Source organism: Scyliorhinus torazame, chromosome 18, assembly GCF_047496885.1.
Source record: "Scyliorhinus torazame isolate Kashiwa2021f chromosome 18, sScyTor2.1, whole genome shotgun sequence".
In the NCBI taxonomy this organism is placed as follows: domain Eukaryota; kingdom Metazoa; phylum Chordata; class Chondrichthyes; order Carcharhiniformes; family Scyliorhinidae; genus Scyliorhinus; species Scyliorhinus torazame.
In genome coordinates this window covers 48,965,394-48,977,977 of record NC_092724.1, presented here as the reverse complement: position 1 = coordinate 48,977,977, position 12,584 = coordinate 48,965,394, and the positions used below count along the sequence as shown (strand labels likewise).

Genomic DNA, 12,584 nt, shown 5'->3' with positions numbered 1-12,584 from the left:
TATAGGGAAAGACAGGACTCACCTGGCAGCTCTATCAAAGAGCCTGCTTGGATACAATGGGCCAAATGGCCTCTTTTCGTGCTGTAAGATTATTTTGAATCTATCATTTGTGAAAGATATGGGGCGGGATTCTCCGGTCCGCCAGCCGCTTTTTCCTGCACGGCGCGCCCTCGCCGCCATCGAGATACTCCGTTCCGGCAGCCAGCCAATAGGATTTCCCATTATGGCCACCTCACACCATTGGGAAACCTGCGGATGTGAGTGCGCTGCTGGGGGAGCCGAGGATCCCGCCAACGAAGAATTCCGGCCCTGGAATCATATTCCAGCATGAATCAGCTCCTAATGAAAGTTACATCTGAACATACGAACAAAGTTCAGGAGGCTCCCATTTGGCTCCTCGGGCCTGCTTCACCATTTAATAAAATCATGGCTGATCTGATTGTCACCTCCAATCCGCATTCTGCCTAACCCCCGATAACCTATCACCCCCTTGATTACCAAGAATCTATCCACCTCTGCTTTAAAAATTCAAACACTCTGCTTCCAGCACCTTTTCAGGAAAAGAGTTCCAAAAACACATGGCCCTCTGAGAGAAAAACAAATTCACCTCATCTCCATTTTAAATGGGTGATCCCTTCTGCGGGATTCTCCGTTGATGTGATCCTCTGCTTTGCCGGCAGCGCACCCACATTGGCTGGCTGTGCGAACGGAGAATCTCGCTGCTGGCGGGGGCGCGCCGTGCCGGACAACGGGGCTGGCGGGACGGAGAATCCCGCCCCTTATTTTTAACCAGTGACTCTCCAGTTTTAGATTCTCCCACAAAAGGAAACATCCTCTCGACATCCACCCTGTCAAAATCCATGAGCAGAACGCTATCAATCCCACTAAAGTTTCATAATTTGTTCACCAAACATGGAAGAACATAGTCATGGACGTTTTGTAGCTTTGATGTTCTCATCAGAGGCCTCGGTGACATGGGATTAAAAACTGCAGGAAGTGGATATGTGTGGAAACAATGCTGTCAGTAATCCAATAGCACCAAAGGGGTAGTTTTAATTCATGTACAATAACCATTTCAACACCTAGTTAGTGACCACAAAGGATGATGGGATAAAGAAAAGAACCAATGCTTGAGATTATCATCATATTATTACTCCACATCGCAAAACATTTCTGTGCTTTTTGGAGCTTATATTTTATCCATCATTGGAAAGCTGTTGATTATGTTGATTCTGTACTTACCTTATTATAAAACATCTCTTCTGCAGCTGGTGCATCTAAATCCACACTGTACAGGTGATCCCTGCGAATGAAACAAGAGCCTCATTAGCTTGTGGAAGAACTAATACAATATTTACATCTGATTACTAACGCTGCATTAGATAGACTTTGGAAGCGTTATATTATGCAGTGCTCTATAGCACTAATGTGATGGTTAGAATGTCCTCATTTGTCAGCTAACATTTGCTTCAGGATCTGTGGACCGGTTGATGGATTTAGATCAGAGTCGAGTGAGAAGTTGTAAATTGTCCTTTCCCTCCCCTTTCCCACACATTTTTTCTACTCCTGTCCTAAAGGTGCTAATTCTTGATGGGGCATAGCTCCATGAATAAGGGGAGCCTTCTTGGCATCTTAGATTGGCCGGAAGTCTCTGGTTGTTGCGGTTCAAAGGTAATTCGAAAATCAAAGGAAGCCCCACCAAGGGGTTTCCCGGTGACTTAAGGTGGTTACAATGGGAAATCTCATTGACAATTGGTGGGAAGGTAGAATCCCACTGCCAGCGAATGTCGCGCCGCCTAGAAACACCCGACTTGGGAACCGCAGAATCCAGCCGATGTTCCTTATATTCAAATGTGACCATGAACTGGGAGCGGAGTGGGCATATTCAAATAAAGGAGGCATCCGACAGCCTCATCTTGTCCTCACCTGGTATTCAGCCTTGTCTACTTTTCAAAGAATATTGGAAGATCCGCGGAAGAGGAACTCTGGTTGATTTTGATGGTTCCTAATTCCAAATGGCGTTGAAGCACGTGGGAAGTTCCCAACTGCTGCTTAGTTGAATTCAGCTTATTCAGCACAGATTTGAGATTGAAACTGATATTTTCCTGGGCTGGTAGGCCCAGTAGCCCTCTGGGTAGAGGGTCACATCACTGTGCCCCTGGGAGCGAGACTGTGACTCCGACATTTACAAGGAGGGGGCAAGGACATTTGTCCATTTGCAATCTTGAAAGGAGTGGGACTTGGAAAAGATCACAGGTTAGTGGGAGGGAGGTAAGGCCAGCAATCAGGAATGCAGACTGAGAAATATCCCAAGTTTGTGTTGAAGGGGTGATTGTGGGATGGGGCTGTGGGAGGAGTGGGTTAGGGGAATGGTGTTGGATCGACAATCGGGGGGGGGGGGGGGGGGGGGGGGGGCAGGTGGCGGAGACTTAGGACACATTGTATATTCAGTCACTCAAGACAGTAGATTTACTTTGGCAGGGTGGGGAGTGGGCAGGTTGTCGAAGCATTCCTGCTCCTTCTAGCCCATAAGCAGTGCTCTATGAACCTCTTGCCCACTGCATGCAGCAGCTGCACAGGCTGTGTGTAGTTGCAATGTTTCCTGAATATTCTCCTTCTCATGTAAGTACCAATGAGCTCTGGTTCCTGCTGCTCTGAAATTATGCTCATCCTTTTCACCAGCATCCACAGAACCCCTACATGGCAGGAGGAGGACATTCGGCCCATCGGGTCTGCACCAACCCACCGAAAGAGCACCCCACCTAACCCGATCCCTGTAACCCCGTAACCCCACCTAACTTGCACATTTTTGGACACTCAGAAGTAATTTAGCCTGGCCAATGCGCATCTTTGGTCTGTGGGAAGAAGCCAGAGGACCCGAAGGTAACCCTTTCAGACATGGGGAAAATGTGTAAACTCCACACAGTCACCCAAGGCTGGAATTGAACCTGGGTCTCTGGCCCTGTGAGGCAGAGGTGCTAACCACTGTGCCATCATGCTGACCATGGGAAGATGGCTCACCCTCATCCACTCTTCCTACTCTGTGCAAGGTGCATCAGGAAGCAAAGAGAGAGTTGCTGTGTGTTACCACATCTTCCCTCATCATCTTATTGAGTTTCTTGTGGTACTGACCTGCAGTCTTGGTGATGACAGGGTAGGTATTTAGTAACGATGCCAATTGCCTGCACATGCCCTCATCCAGCAATCTCTCTCTCTCTTTCCCCTTCAATAAATCTCTTTGGGGGTGATTTGGTTTGACTGAAATTGTTCTTTTTTCGTTCATTCCGCTTTGCCCATTTTAGCTGCTAATGTTCCAGTTGAAATTCTTGAAAAGATGGCACAAACTCAGGTGTACCATCCAGTGCAGCTATCTGACAGTAAGCCAAACACTTTCCTACTTATGCTGGAAACTCCAGATAAATGGGCCTTTTGAAAGGCTGCACTCCAATTTCCAAGCACTTAGCACATCCCTGTTTTACACCACACTTGCACAATCGTTATTTAACTGAGTCGACGGAGCAGGTTTTGGCAGATTCTGCTGTCCAAAGTATTAACAAGTGCAACTCCACATTCTGGCTCGAATCCTGTGCAACTTGCATGTGGAATCTCATCCCCATATACATGTTAACTGATCAAGTTACATTTGGCCTGGTTTTCAATTCGAACCCTGCCAGAAATCAATCTGCGTCTTCAATTAATTCAGCGCAAAGTGTTTCCCAGAAATAACTTTCAAGTAGTAGTCACTTGCTCATGCTGCTGACCCTGACATATAAAAGTGGTATGTTGATGTCAGTTTTGGCTTGGTTTGCAGCACTCTCACCTTGAAGTTCGAAGCTTGTGGGTCAACTCCTTTGCCAGCCAGGACTTGTGTTATCTAATCCAGACTGACACTTCAATGCAGCACTGAAGGATGACGGCACTGTTGGCGTCAACAGCTTTTGGATAAGACTGTTAAACCAAGCCTCTATCTGTCCTCTCAGATGGACTAAAAAGATCCCAAGGCTTTAGTGAAATAAAAGCAAGTATTTTTACCCAGTGTCCTGGCCAACAATCGCTCAACCAACTCGACCAAACACTGTTAAACAGGCCGTTCACCTCACTGCTGGGACGTTTCTGTATCCAAAATTGGCCGATGCATTTGACTGCAAAATAACTTGGCTGTGAAGTGCTTTAGAGGACTCAGAAGCAATGTTCCATCCAATTTCTCTTTGCTGTGCATGGCCTGTTTGTTGTGAATTTGCGCATCTTAAAGGGAATGTTGGGCGTAATTTGACAAATTGGGAAAAAGTGCCATAGAGAGCATTTTGCCACGTGTTTCCTGGCACATGTTTCCCGGCGCTGCAACGCCAAGAAACACCCAGCTATTTAATGCGTCCCCGTTAGCGGGGAACGCGTTGCCGAGGCTGCACATAGCCCTGTTTTCTGCATTAAGGAGCTCCACGTGCCGGAACCCCCTCGGTGTAGCAAGAGATTGGGAAACCATTTAAAAATGGCGTCACAATCTCTGGAGCCCCTGATGTAACCCCTGACGCTCCCCCACCCAAGCCACAACTCACTATGGGGCGGTGTCCAGGCTCCCTTGCACACCCTCCCCACATCCGCACAAGGCACCCCCAGCCCGACTACCGATGTGCAGAAAATGCCAGCTTGGCACCTGGGCACCTTGCAGTGCCAAGCTGATACCCAGGTGGCAGTGCCAGGGTACATCGGCTGGCAGTGCCAGGGTGCATTGGCTAGCAGTGCCAAGGTGCTGAATGGCACCAGCAGTGTGCCATAGTGCCACCCTGCCCAGAGGGCATGCATCTGGGGCCGCCGATCCACTGGGAGACCCCCACGAGTGCCATTCCGACCTGTTTGTGGTGAGCAGTACTGAATGGCCCTGGCCCAAGGTCTCCGAGGCAAAGCGATTAGATCGCAACTCCTCGGGTACCTCGGGAAACTGAATAGTAGAGTGAGACTAGCTGTCTCGCTCTAATACGCAGATTTTCAAAAGCTGATCCCAAAATGGGCGGGACTCACATCGCAATGTCTTGCAAGATCGCGTTAGATCTCGCGAGGTATTGTGAGCCAGGTTGATCCTGGGAGTGGAGTCTCCCGGCTTCTATTGCCCACGTTGCTCTGCGGTGCACTACCTTTCAGGCGCAATGTGGCCGTTTGATCGAGCCCGTTGGTTGTGTGCAACCTATTTGTTCCCCCTGCAGAACATTCCTGATTACTGAGTGTCCACGCACTCGCACAGCTCAGAGGGAACAGTGTCCTTATGGCATGACATAAATGCAAGCCCTTTCTTTAATCTGGTCTGTTTTCTGTGAGGTCCCCTTACCGAAGAGATGTTTTCTTCAATCACCTCCACATTGTTTGTTTGTCTGTTTTGCATTGTATAGTTGCCCCAATCCACTGCCAAATCAGGACCCTCACCCCACTCCCCACTATAGCTGCCCACTCATACTGCAGCATGGTTCTGCAAGCACAGGAGACCTCCAGTAAAAAATCCACCTTGCTGATGTCGACATATGGGTCCTGATAGTGGGTGGCTGCATGATGCATCACCAGCAAGCCAAATCTTGGTGCTCACTTGATTAACCGTCACTGCTGGCGCACCAGCTACAATTACAGTCCGGGACCCGAGCCTGTGACCTTCTTGGATGGCTAATTCCTGCCTCGGATAATCCATTTATCAACGGGCTCATCAGTGCCGCTCCAGGCAGAACGACACTTCAAACTCCAGAAGACTCAGGCACCCTGACGTCAGGCTGGGACGTAACTTCACTTTGATTTGGGCTCAGCAAATAATCTTTTGTACTTGTCTCGACTGAAAGACAAAGGCTTTATAGTTATGAGAATTTGTGGTCCGCCTTGGGCTGCAAGGTCTTTTTTTTCTGCTATGCTTAAACTGAAGGCTCAGCATTAAAAAGAGAGCTTCCTTGTCCATTGTGTTGGCAGGACTGCGCCAGAGTCCCTGCTGGAGTTAATGATTTAGGGCTTTCGCTGTGAACTTTCTGCCTGATTGCACAAGTGAAAGTGTGTCACCCCTGAAAGTGCTATTGTACAACCTTCTTCATGTGCCTGCATCAAAAGGATTGTGCAAATTGACTTGCAGATTTGAGGCTGATCACTATCTCATGGGTAGCAATAGAAAGTGTCTCAGAAATTCGAAGGTCATAACTTGGCCTTTGGTGCAATACACAGCCTCAGCAAAAAAGAAACTATTTGAAGTTTGTGAGCATATAAATAAATCGAGTTCAGTGTTTGTTGAGTTTCATGTAGGAGAAACAATAGGTGACAACACAAGTGCTTGTCAGGCATGAGATAAATGTGTTCCATTTAACAAGGGTACTGTTTTATTGAATGGTGGCTGCAAGCAAATAGAACCACTCTGACAGCCTTTGACATATTTTGTGATGCTTTGGCGCGAATGTGGCTTTTTACCAATTCCTAACCGAGTTTCCATTTCCCCAGTTTCGGATCTCACACTATTGGTGTTTGAGTGGAGGCTCTGGGCATATTTGAATTTCAACTGGATACCCCTTCAAGTTTGAAGATACAAATTTTCGGGCAGCATTGTGGCGCAGTGGTTAGCACTGCTGTCTCACGGCACCGAGGTCCCAGATTTGATTCCGGCTCTAGGACACTGTCTGTGTGGAGTTTGCACATTCTCCCCATGTTTGCATGGGTCTCACCCCACAACTCAAAGATGTGCAGAGAAGGTGGATTGGCCATGCTAAATTGCCCCTAAATTGAAAAAAATGAATTGGGTATTCTAAATTTATTTAAGATGTGGAGATGCCGGCGTTGGACTGGGGTGAGCACAGTACGAAGTCTTACAACACCAGGTTAAAGTCCAACAGGTTTGTTTCGATGTCACTAGCTTTCGGAGCGCTGCTCCTTCCTCAGGTGAATGAAGAGGTCTGTTCCAGAAACACATATATAGACAAATTCAAAGATGCCAAATAATGCTTGGAATGCGAGCATTAGCAGGTGATTCCGGCTCTAGGACACTGTCCGTGTGGAGTTTGCACATTCTCCCCATGTTTGCATGTAAAGATTTAATCACCTGCTAATGCTCGCATTCCAAGCATTGTTTGGCATCTTTGAATTTGTCTATATATGTGTTTCTGGAACAGACCTCTTCATTCACCTGAGGAAGGAGCAGCGCTCCGAAAGCTAGTGACATCGAAACAAATTTATTTTTAAAAGATACAAATTTTCAACAAGAGCAAAGCAAACTCTGGGATCGAACTAGGCTTCCATCTGCGACAGCGACCCTCGTTCACCCCTGAAATTCTTGACAAGTGAATGGCTTTCTGCAGTCACTGTCTGGAAAAGAAATTGTGATAATTTCCTGTGGTCATTACTGCTAATGGCATCAGATATGTGGTGATTTTATTTCCCGTACATGGTTTCATCTCATCTGCCCTTCCAAAAGGTGATGCACGATCAATGACCACTAAAGCGAGGTTGTAGTAAAACTGAAGGCTTTAATAAGCTAGATGTTTCCCCCAGCAGTTCAGGTACAGAATGAAGGCTGCTGGGGCGACACGGGCTCTTATACACCGCCTAGCAGGGCGGAGCTACCATGCAGCTTGACCAATAGGAAGTATACAATTTCTACCAATGGTGTTCCAGCATTACCAGGTACCGTAATACCTCTACTACCACATTCACCCCCTGTTAAAAAAGAGTCCAGTGGGGGTGGTGGCCTGATACTACAAACATGGCAACGTGGTAGAATTAGTTATGGAGGTACCGTAATACCACCGTACAGTGTTTTGTAACTATTTACAATTCTAGTAACTATTTACAATTTAAAATGAAGCAATCAGTCGATCGGGGGCCCTGGTCGTCCTCTGTGTTCGTCGGAGCTTCGGTGGTGAGTCCGGTGGAGGCTCGGGCGTCTGCGACGCCGGGAGCGTGGCCTCGATCTCTGTGGCAGCTTCGACACCCCTAGACGGCGTTGGTGGGGAAAACGGTTGACCTGGGAAGGGAGCGCCTGCGGGGTGCGTAGGTGGTTGGGGAGGCCTAGACGGGGCCGACGGAAGGGCCGATCCTCCTGTAAGGTGCCCTGGTGGAGGGGAGGGTGGGACTGGTGGCTGGGGTGTGCGTGGGGCTCCGGCGGGCGCCAGGTCTCGTAGGGAGACCGTATCTTGTCGGCCGTCAGGGTATGCCACGTAGGCGTACTGGGGGTTAGCGTGGAGAAGATGGACCCTCTCGACCATGGGTCCGACTTGTGCACCCGCAAGTGCTTTCGGAGCAGGATGGGTCTGGGGGCTGCCAGCCAGGTCGGGAGCGAGGTCCCAGAGGAGGGCTTCCTGGGGAAGACAAGGAGATGTTCGTGAGGTGTCTGGTTGGTTGTGGTACAAAGCAGTGACCGGATGGAGTGGAGAGCATCCGGGAAGACCTCTTGCCAGTGGGAGACTGGGACATTCCTGGACCGTGGGGCCAGTAGGACGGTCTCCTAGACCGTTCCTTCTCCCTCTCTACCTGGCCGTTACCACGGGGGTTGTAACTGGTCGTCCTGCTCGAGGCGATGCCCTTGCTGAGCAGGAATTGACGCAGTTCGGCGCTCATAAAGGAGGACCCCCTATCACTATGTATGTAGGTGAGGAACACGAACAGTGCAAAGATGCTATGGAGGGCCTTGATAACGGTGGTTGCGGTCATGTCGGGGCAGGGGATGGCGAATGGGAACCGGGAGTACTCGTCAATCACGTTCAGGAAGTACGTGTTGCGGTCGGTGGAGGGGAGGGGGCCTTTGAAGTCCATCCTGGGGCATTCAAAGGGACCGGAAGCCTTTATCAGGTGCGCTTTCTCTGGCCAGTAGAAGTGCGGTTTGCACTCAGCGCAGATTTGGCAGTCCCTGGTGTCTCTCCTGACCTTCTCGATGGAGTAGGGCAGGTTTCGGGTCTTGATAAAGTGGAAAAAGCGAGTGACCCCAGGGTGGCAGAGGTCCTCGTGGAGGGCTCGGAGGCAGTTCACTTGTGCGGTGGCACATGTGCCGCGGGACAGGGCGTCAGGAGGCTTGTTTAGCTTCCCGGGACGATACAAGATCTCGTAGTTGTAGGTGGAGAGTTTGATCCTCCACCGCAAGATCTTATCGTTTTTTATCTTGCCCCGCGGTGCATTATCGAACATGAAAGCAACAGACCGTTGGTCAGTGAGGAGAGTGAATCTCCTGCCGGCCAGGTAATGCCTCCAATATCGCACAGCTTCTACTATGGCCTGGGCCTCCTTTTCGACTGAGGAGTGGCAGATTTCGGAAGCATGGAGGGTACGTGAGAAGGAGGCCACGGCCCTGCCCGTTTGGTTGAGGGTGGCTGCCAGAGCTACGTCAGACACGTCGCTCTCGTCCTGGAAGGGGAGGTACTCATAGGTGGCATGCATCGTGGCCTTTGCAATGTCCGTTTTGATGCGGCTGAAGGCCTGGCGGGCCTCTATCGACAGGGGAAAAGCTGTGGATTGGATCAGGGGACGGGCCTTGTCCGCATAGTTGGGGACCCACTGGGCGTAGTAACTGAAAACCCCGAGGCAGCGCTTCAGGGCCTTGGAGCAGTGAGGGAGGGGGCACTCCATAAGGGGGCACATGTGTTCAGGGTCGGGGCCTATAACTCCATTCACACTACGTAGCCGAGGATGGTGCTATACACGCATTTATCCTTGTTGTATGTAAGGTTAAGGATCTTTGCTGTCTGGAGGAATTTTCAGAGGCTGGTGTCGTGGTCCTGCTGGTCGTGGCCGCAGATGGTGACATTATCGAGATACGGGAATGTTGCCCGTAAACCGTACCGGTCAACCATTCAGTCCATCTTGCGCTGGAAGACCGAGACCCCGTTGGTGACACCGAAGGGAACCCTTAAGAAGTGATAGAGCCGCCCATCAGCATCGAAGGTAGTGTATTGCGGTCACTAGTGCGGATGGGGAGCTGGTGGTAGGTGGACGTAAGATCCACCGTGGAGAAGACCTTGTAATGCGCGATCCTATTTACAGGTCGGATATGCGGGGGAGAGGGTACACGTCCAGTTGCGTAAACCTGTTGATGGTCTGACTGTAGTCGATGACCATCCTATGTTTCTCCCCGGTCTTTACCACCATTACATGAGCTCTCCAGGGACTGTCGCTGGCCTCAATGACTCCTTCCCTCAGTAGCCTTTGGACATCTAAAACTAATAACGATCCGGTCCTGGGCACTCTACCATCTGCTCCTGGTGGCGACGGGTTTGCAATCCGGGGTGACGTTCGCAAACAAGGAAGGCGGGTCGACCTTAAGGGTCACGAGGCCGCAGACAGTGAAGGGGGTATAGGGCCGCCGAATTTGAAAGTTAGACTTTGGAGATTAGACTGGAAGTCTAAACCCAGGAGTGTGGCTGCGCAGAGGTGGGGAAGGACGTAGAGCCGGTAATTTTTAAACTCCCTTCCCTGGACTGTGAGGTTTGCTACACAAAACCCCTTTATCTCTACTGAGTGGGAACCGGAGGCCAGGGAGATTATTTGATTAACGGGGTGGACGAGGAGAGAACAGCGCCTTACCATGTTGTGGTGAATGAAGCTCTCCGTGCTCCCAGAATCGATTAGGCAGGACGTCTCGTGCGTTGATAAATACAGTCGTTGTAGCAGTTGAGAGTGTTCGAGGCCGGGACTGATCCAGAGTCACAGAGGCTAACCGCAGCAGTTGAGTGTTCTCTTCGTGCAGTGTGTGGTCAGCCGAGCTGGGTTCCTGGGGGTCCATCCAAGATGGCGGCTCCCATTGGTCGCACATGGCTGGGGGTGCACAAAATGCCCATCCATCTAACGTGGTGTCCGCGGGACAAGGTGGCGGCGCCCGGGGGCCGCACGGGCCCGGCATACCACCACAAAATGGCCCTTTTTACCGCATCCCTTGCAGGTGGATGCGCGGGCCGGGCAGCGCTGGTGGGGGTGCTTGGCCTGCCCGCAAAAGTAGCAGCGGGGCCCCCCGGGGTTGCCAGGCCGCCTTGCAGCACAAGCTTGGGGGGGGTGGGGGATGTCTTGGGGTCGGCTGCGGAGGCGTTCCACGCTGCCCAGTGGGCTGCCGTGCGGTTGGGAACATAAGCGCGGGCATTTCTGGAGGCCACGTCTAGGGAGCCTGCAAGGGCCCGTGCCTCCTTGAGACCTAGAGTGTCTTTTTTCAGCAATCGCTGACGTATTTAGGGGCAGCACGGTAGCATTGTGGATAGCACAATTGCTTCACAGCTCCAGGGTCCCAGGTTTGATTCCGGCTTGGGTCACTGTCTGTGCGGAGTCTGCACATCCTCCCCGTGTGTGCGTGGGTTTCCTCCGGGTGCTCCGGTTTCCTCCCACAGTCCAAAGATGTGCAGGTTAGGTGGATTGGCCATGATAAATTGCCCTTAGTGTCCAAAATTGCCCTTCGTGTTGGGTGGGGTTACTGGGTTATGGGGATAGGGTGGAGGTGTTGACTTTGGGTAGGGTGCTCTTTCCAAGAGCCGGTGCAGACTCGATGGGCTGAATGGCCTCCTTCTGCACTGTAAATTCTATGATAATCTATGATTTGGGAGGACAGCATACCTGCCACGAAAGCGTCCTGGACCAAGAGTTCAGTGTGTTTGCTCGCCGAAACTTGCGGGCAGCTGCAGTTTCTCCCCAACACCAGGAGTGCACGGTAGAATTCTTCCAGCAATTCCCCAGGGATTTGTCGCCTCGTTGCTAGCAGATGTCGGGCGTAGACCTGGTTTACCGGGCGAATATAATGTCCTTTTAGCAGCTCTATTGCTGCATCGAAGTCTTCCGCTTCCTCGATGAGGGTGTAAATCTCCGGGCTCACCCTCGAGTGCAGGACTTACATTTTCTGTTCTCCCGTGGGTGTGTTTCTGCAGAGAGCGATAACTTTAAGATAAGATTTGAAATTTCAGTTAACTGAAGGAATGACACAAGGGGCTGTATTCTCCGCAGCCCCGCGCCGGAATCCATTCTTACATGAGAATCAGGCCTGGCGCCGCTCCCGTGATACTCCGGTCTCCGGGGAATCGCTCGCGCGCCATTTACGCGGCGCGGCTGGAGGGCCATTGCCTGAGGCCCTCCCAGCGATGCTCCGGTCCCGACCGGCCGACTTCCCAATGGCGTGGTTCTAACCACGTCTGGCCGGTCGGGGCTCACGCGCGGCGGCTGCAGACTCAGCCTGCGGCTGCCCCGGTGGGGGGGGGGGGGGGGGGGGAGAGAATTAAGTACCAGGGGGGGCCTTATGGGCGGCCGGGGCGGCAATCGGGCGGGTTAGATGGAGCGGTGTGGGGCAGATTGTTGGGACCTTGTTGTTGGTCCAGGTCCGCCGGCTGAGTCCGCCATCGCGTTCGGCTCAGCCGCTGGAGTCCGCCGCCGTGCGCATGCTTGAACTCGGAACCGGAAGTGCGGGGGCCCGTACCAACAGCTAAAGCTGTGAGAAGCACTCCGGGGCCCTGCCAGACTCCTGGAAGTAGGCGAATCGCTCTTACTTGTTTTAAGGAAAGCCTGGCATGAAACCCCAGCGTTTTTACACCGACGTGGGAACATAGCCCCATTTGTGGAGAATCCAGCCCAAGATTTGTCTTTTAAAACTTGTACTCTAATGAATGACAGGA

General features: G+C 51.3%; 1 protein-coding gene across 2 annotated transcripts in view; it reads right to left on the bottom strand.

Moving 5' to 3' along the window:
- sema6bb (sema domain, transmembrane domain (TM), and cytoplasmic domain, (semaphorin) 6Bb) overlaps positions 1–12,584 on the bottom strand; it is an 809,283-nt gene that overhangs the window by 331,108 nt on the left and 465,591 nt on the right. For both annotated transcript variants that reach the window (XM_072482724.1, XM_072482723.1), the window contains one exon: positions 1,243–1,303. In XM_072482724.1, coding sequence (XP_072338825.1) covers positions 1,243–1,257 — 15 coding nt within the window. In that variant the 5' untranslated portion in view covers positions 1,258–1,303. The remainder of the gene's footprint in view (positions 1–1,242; positions 1,304–12,584) is intronic.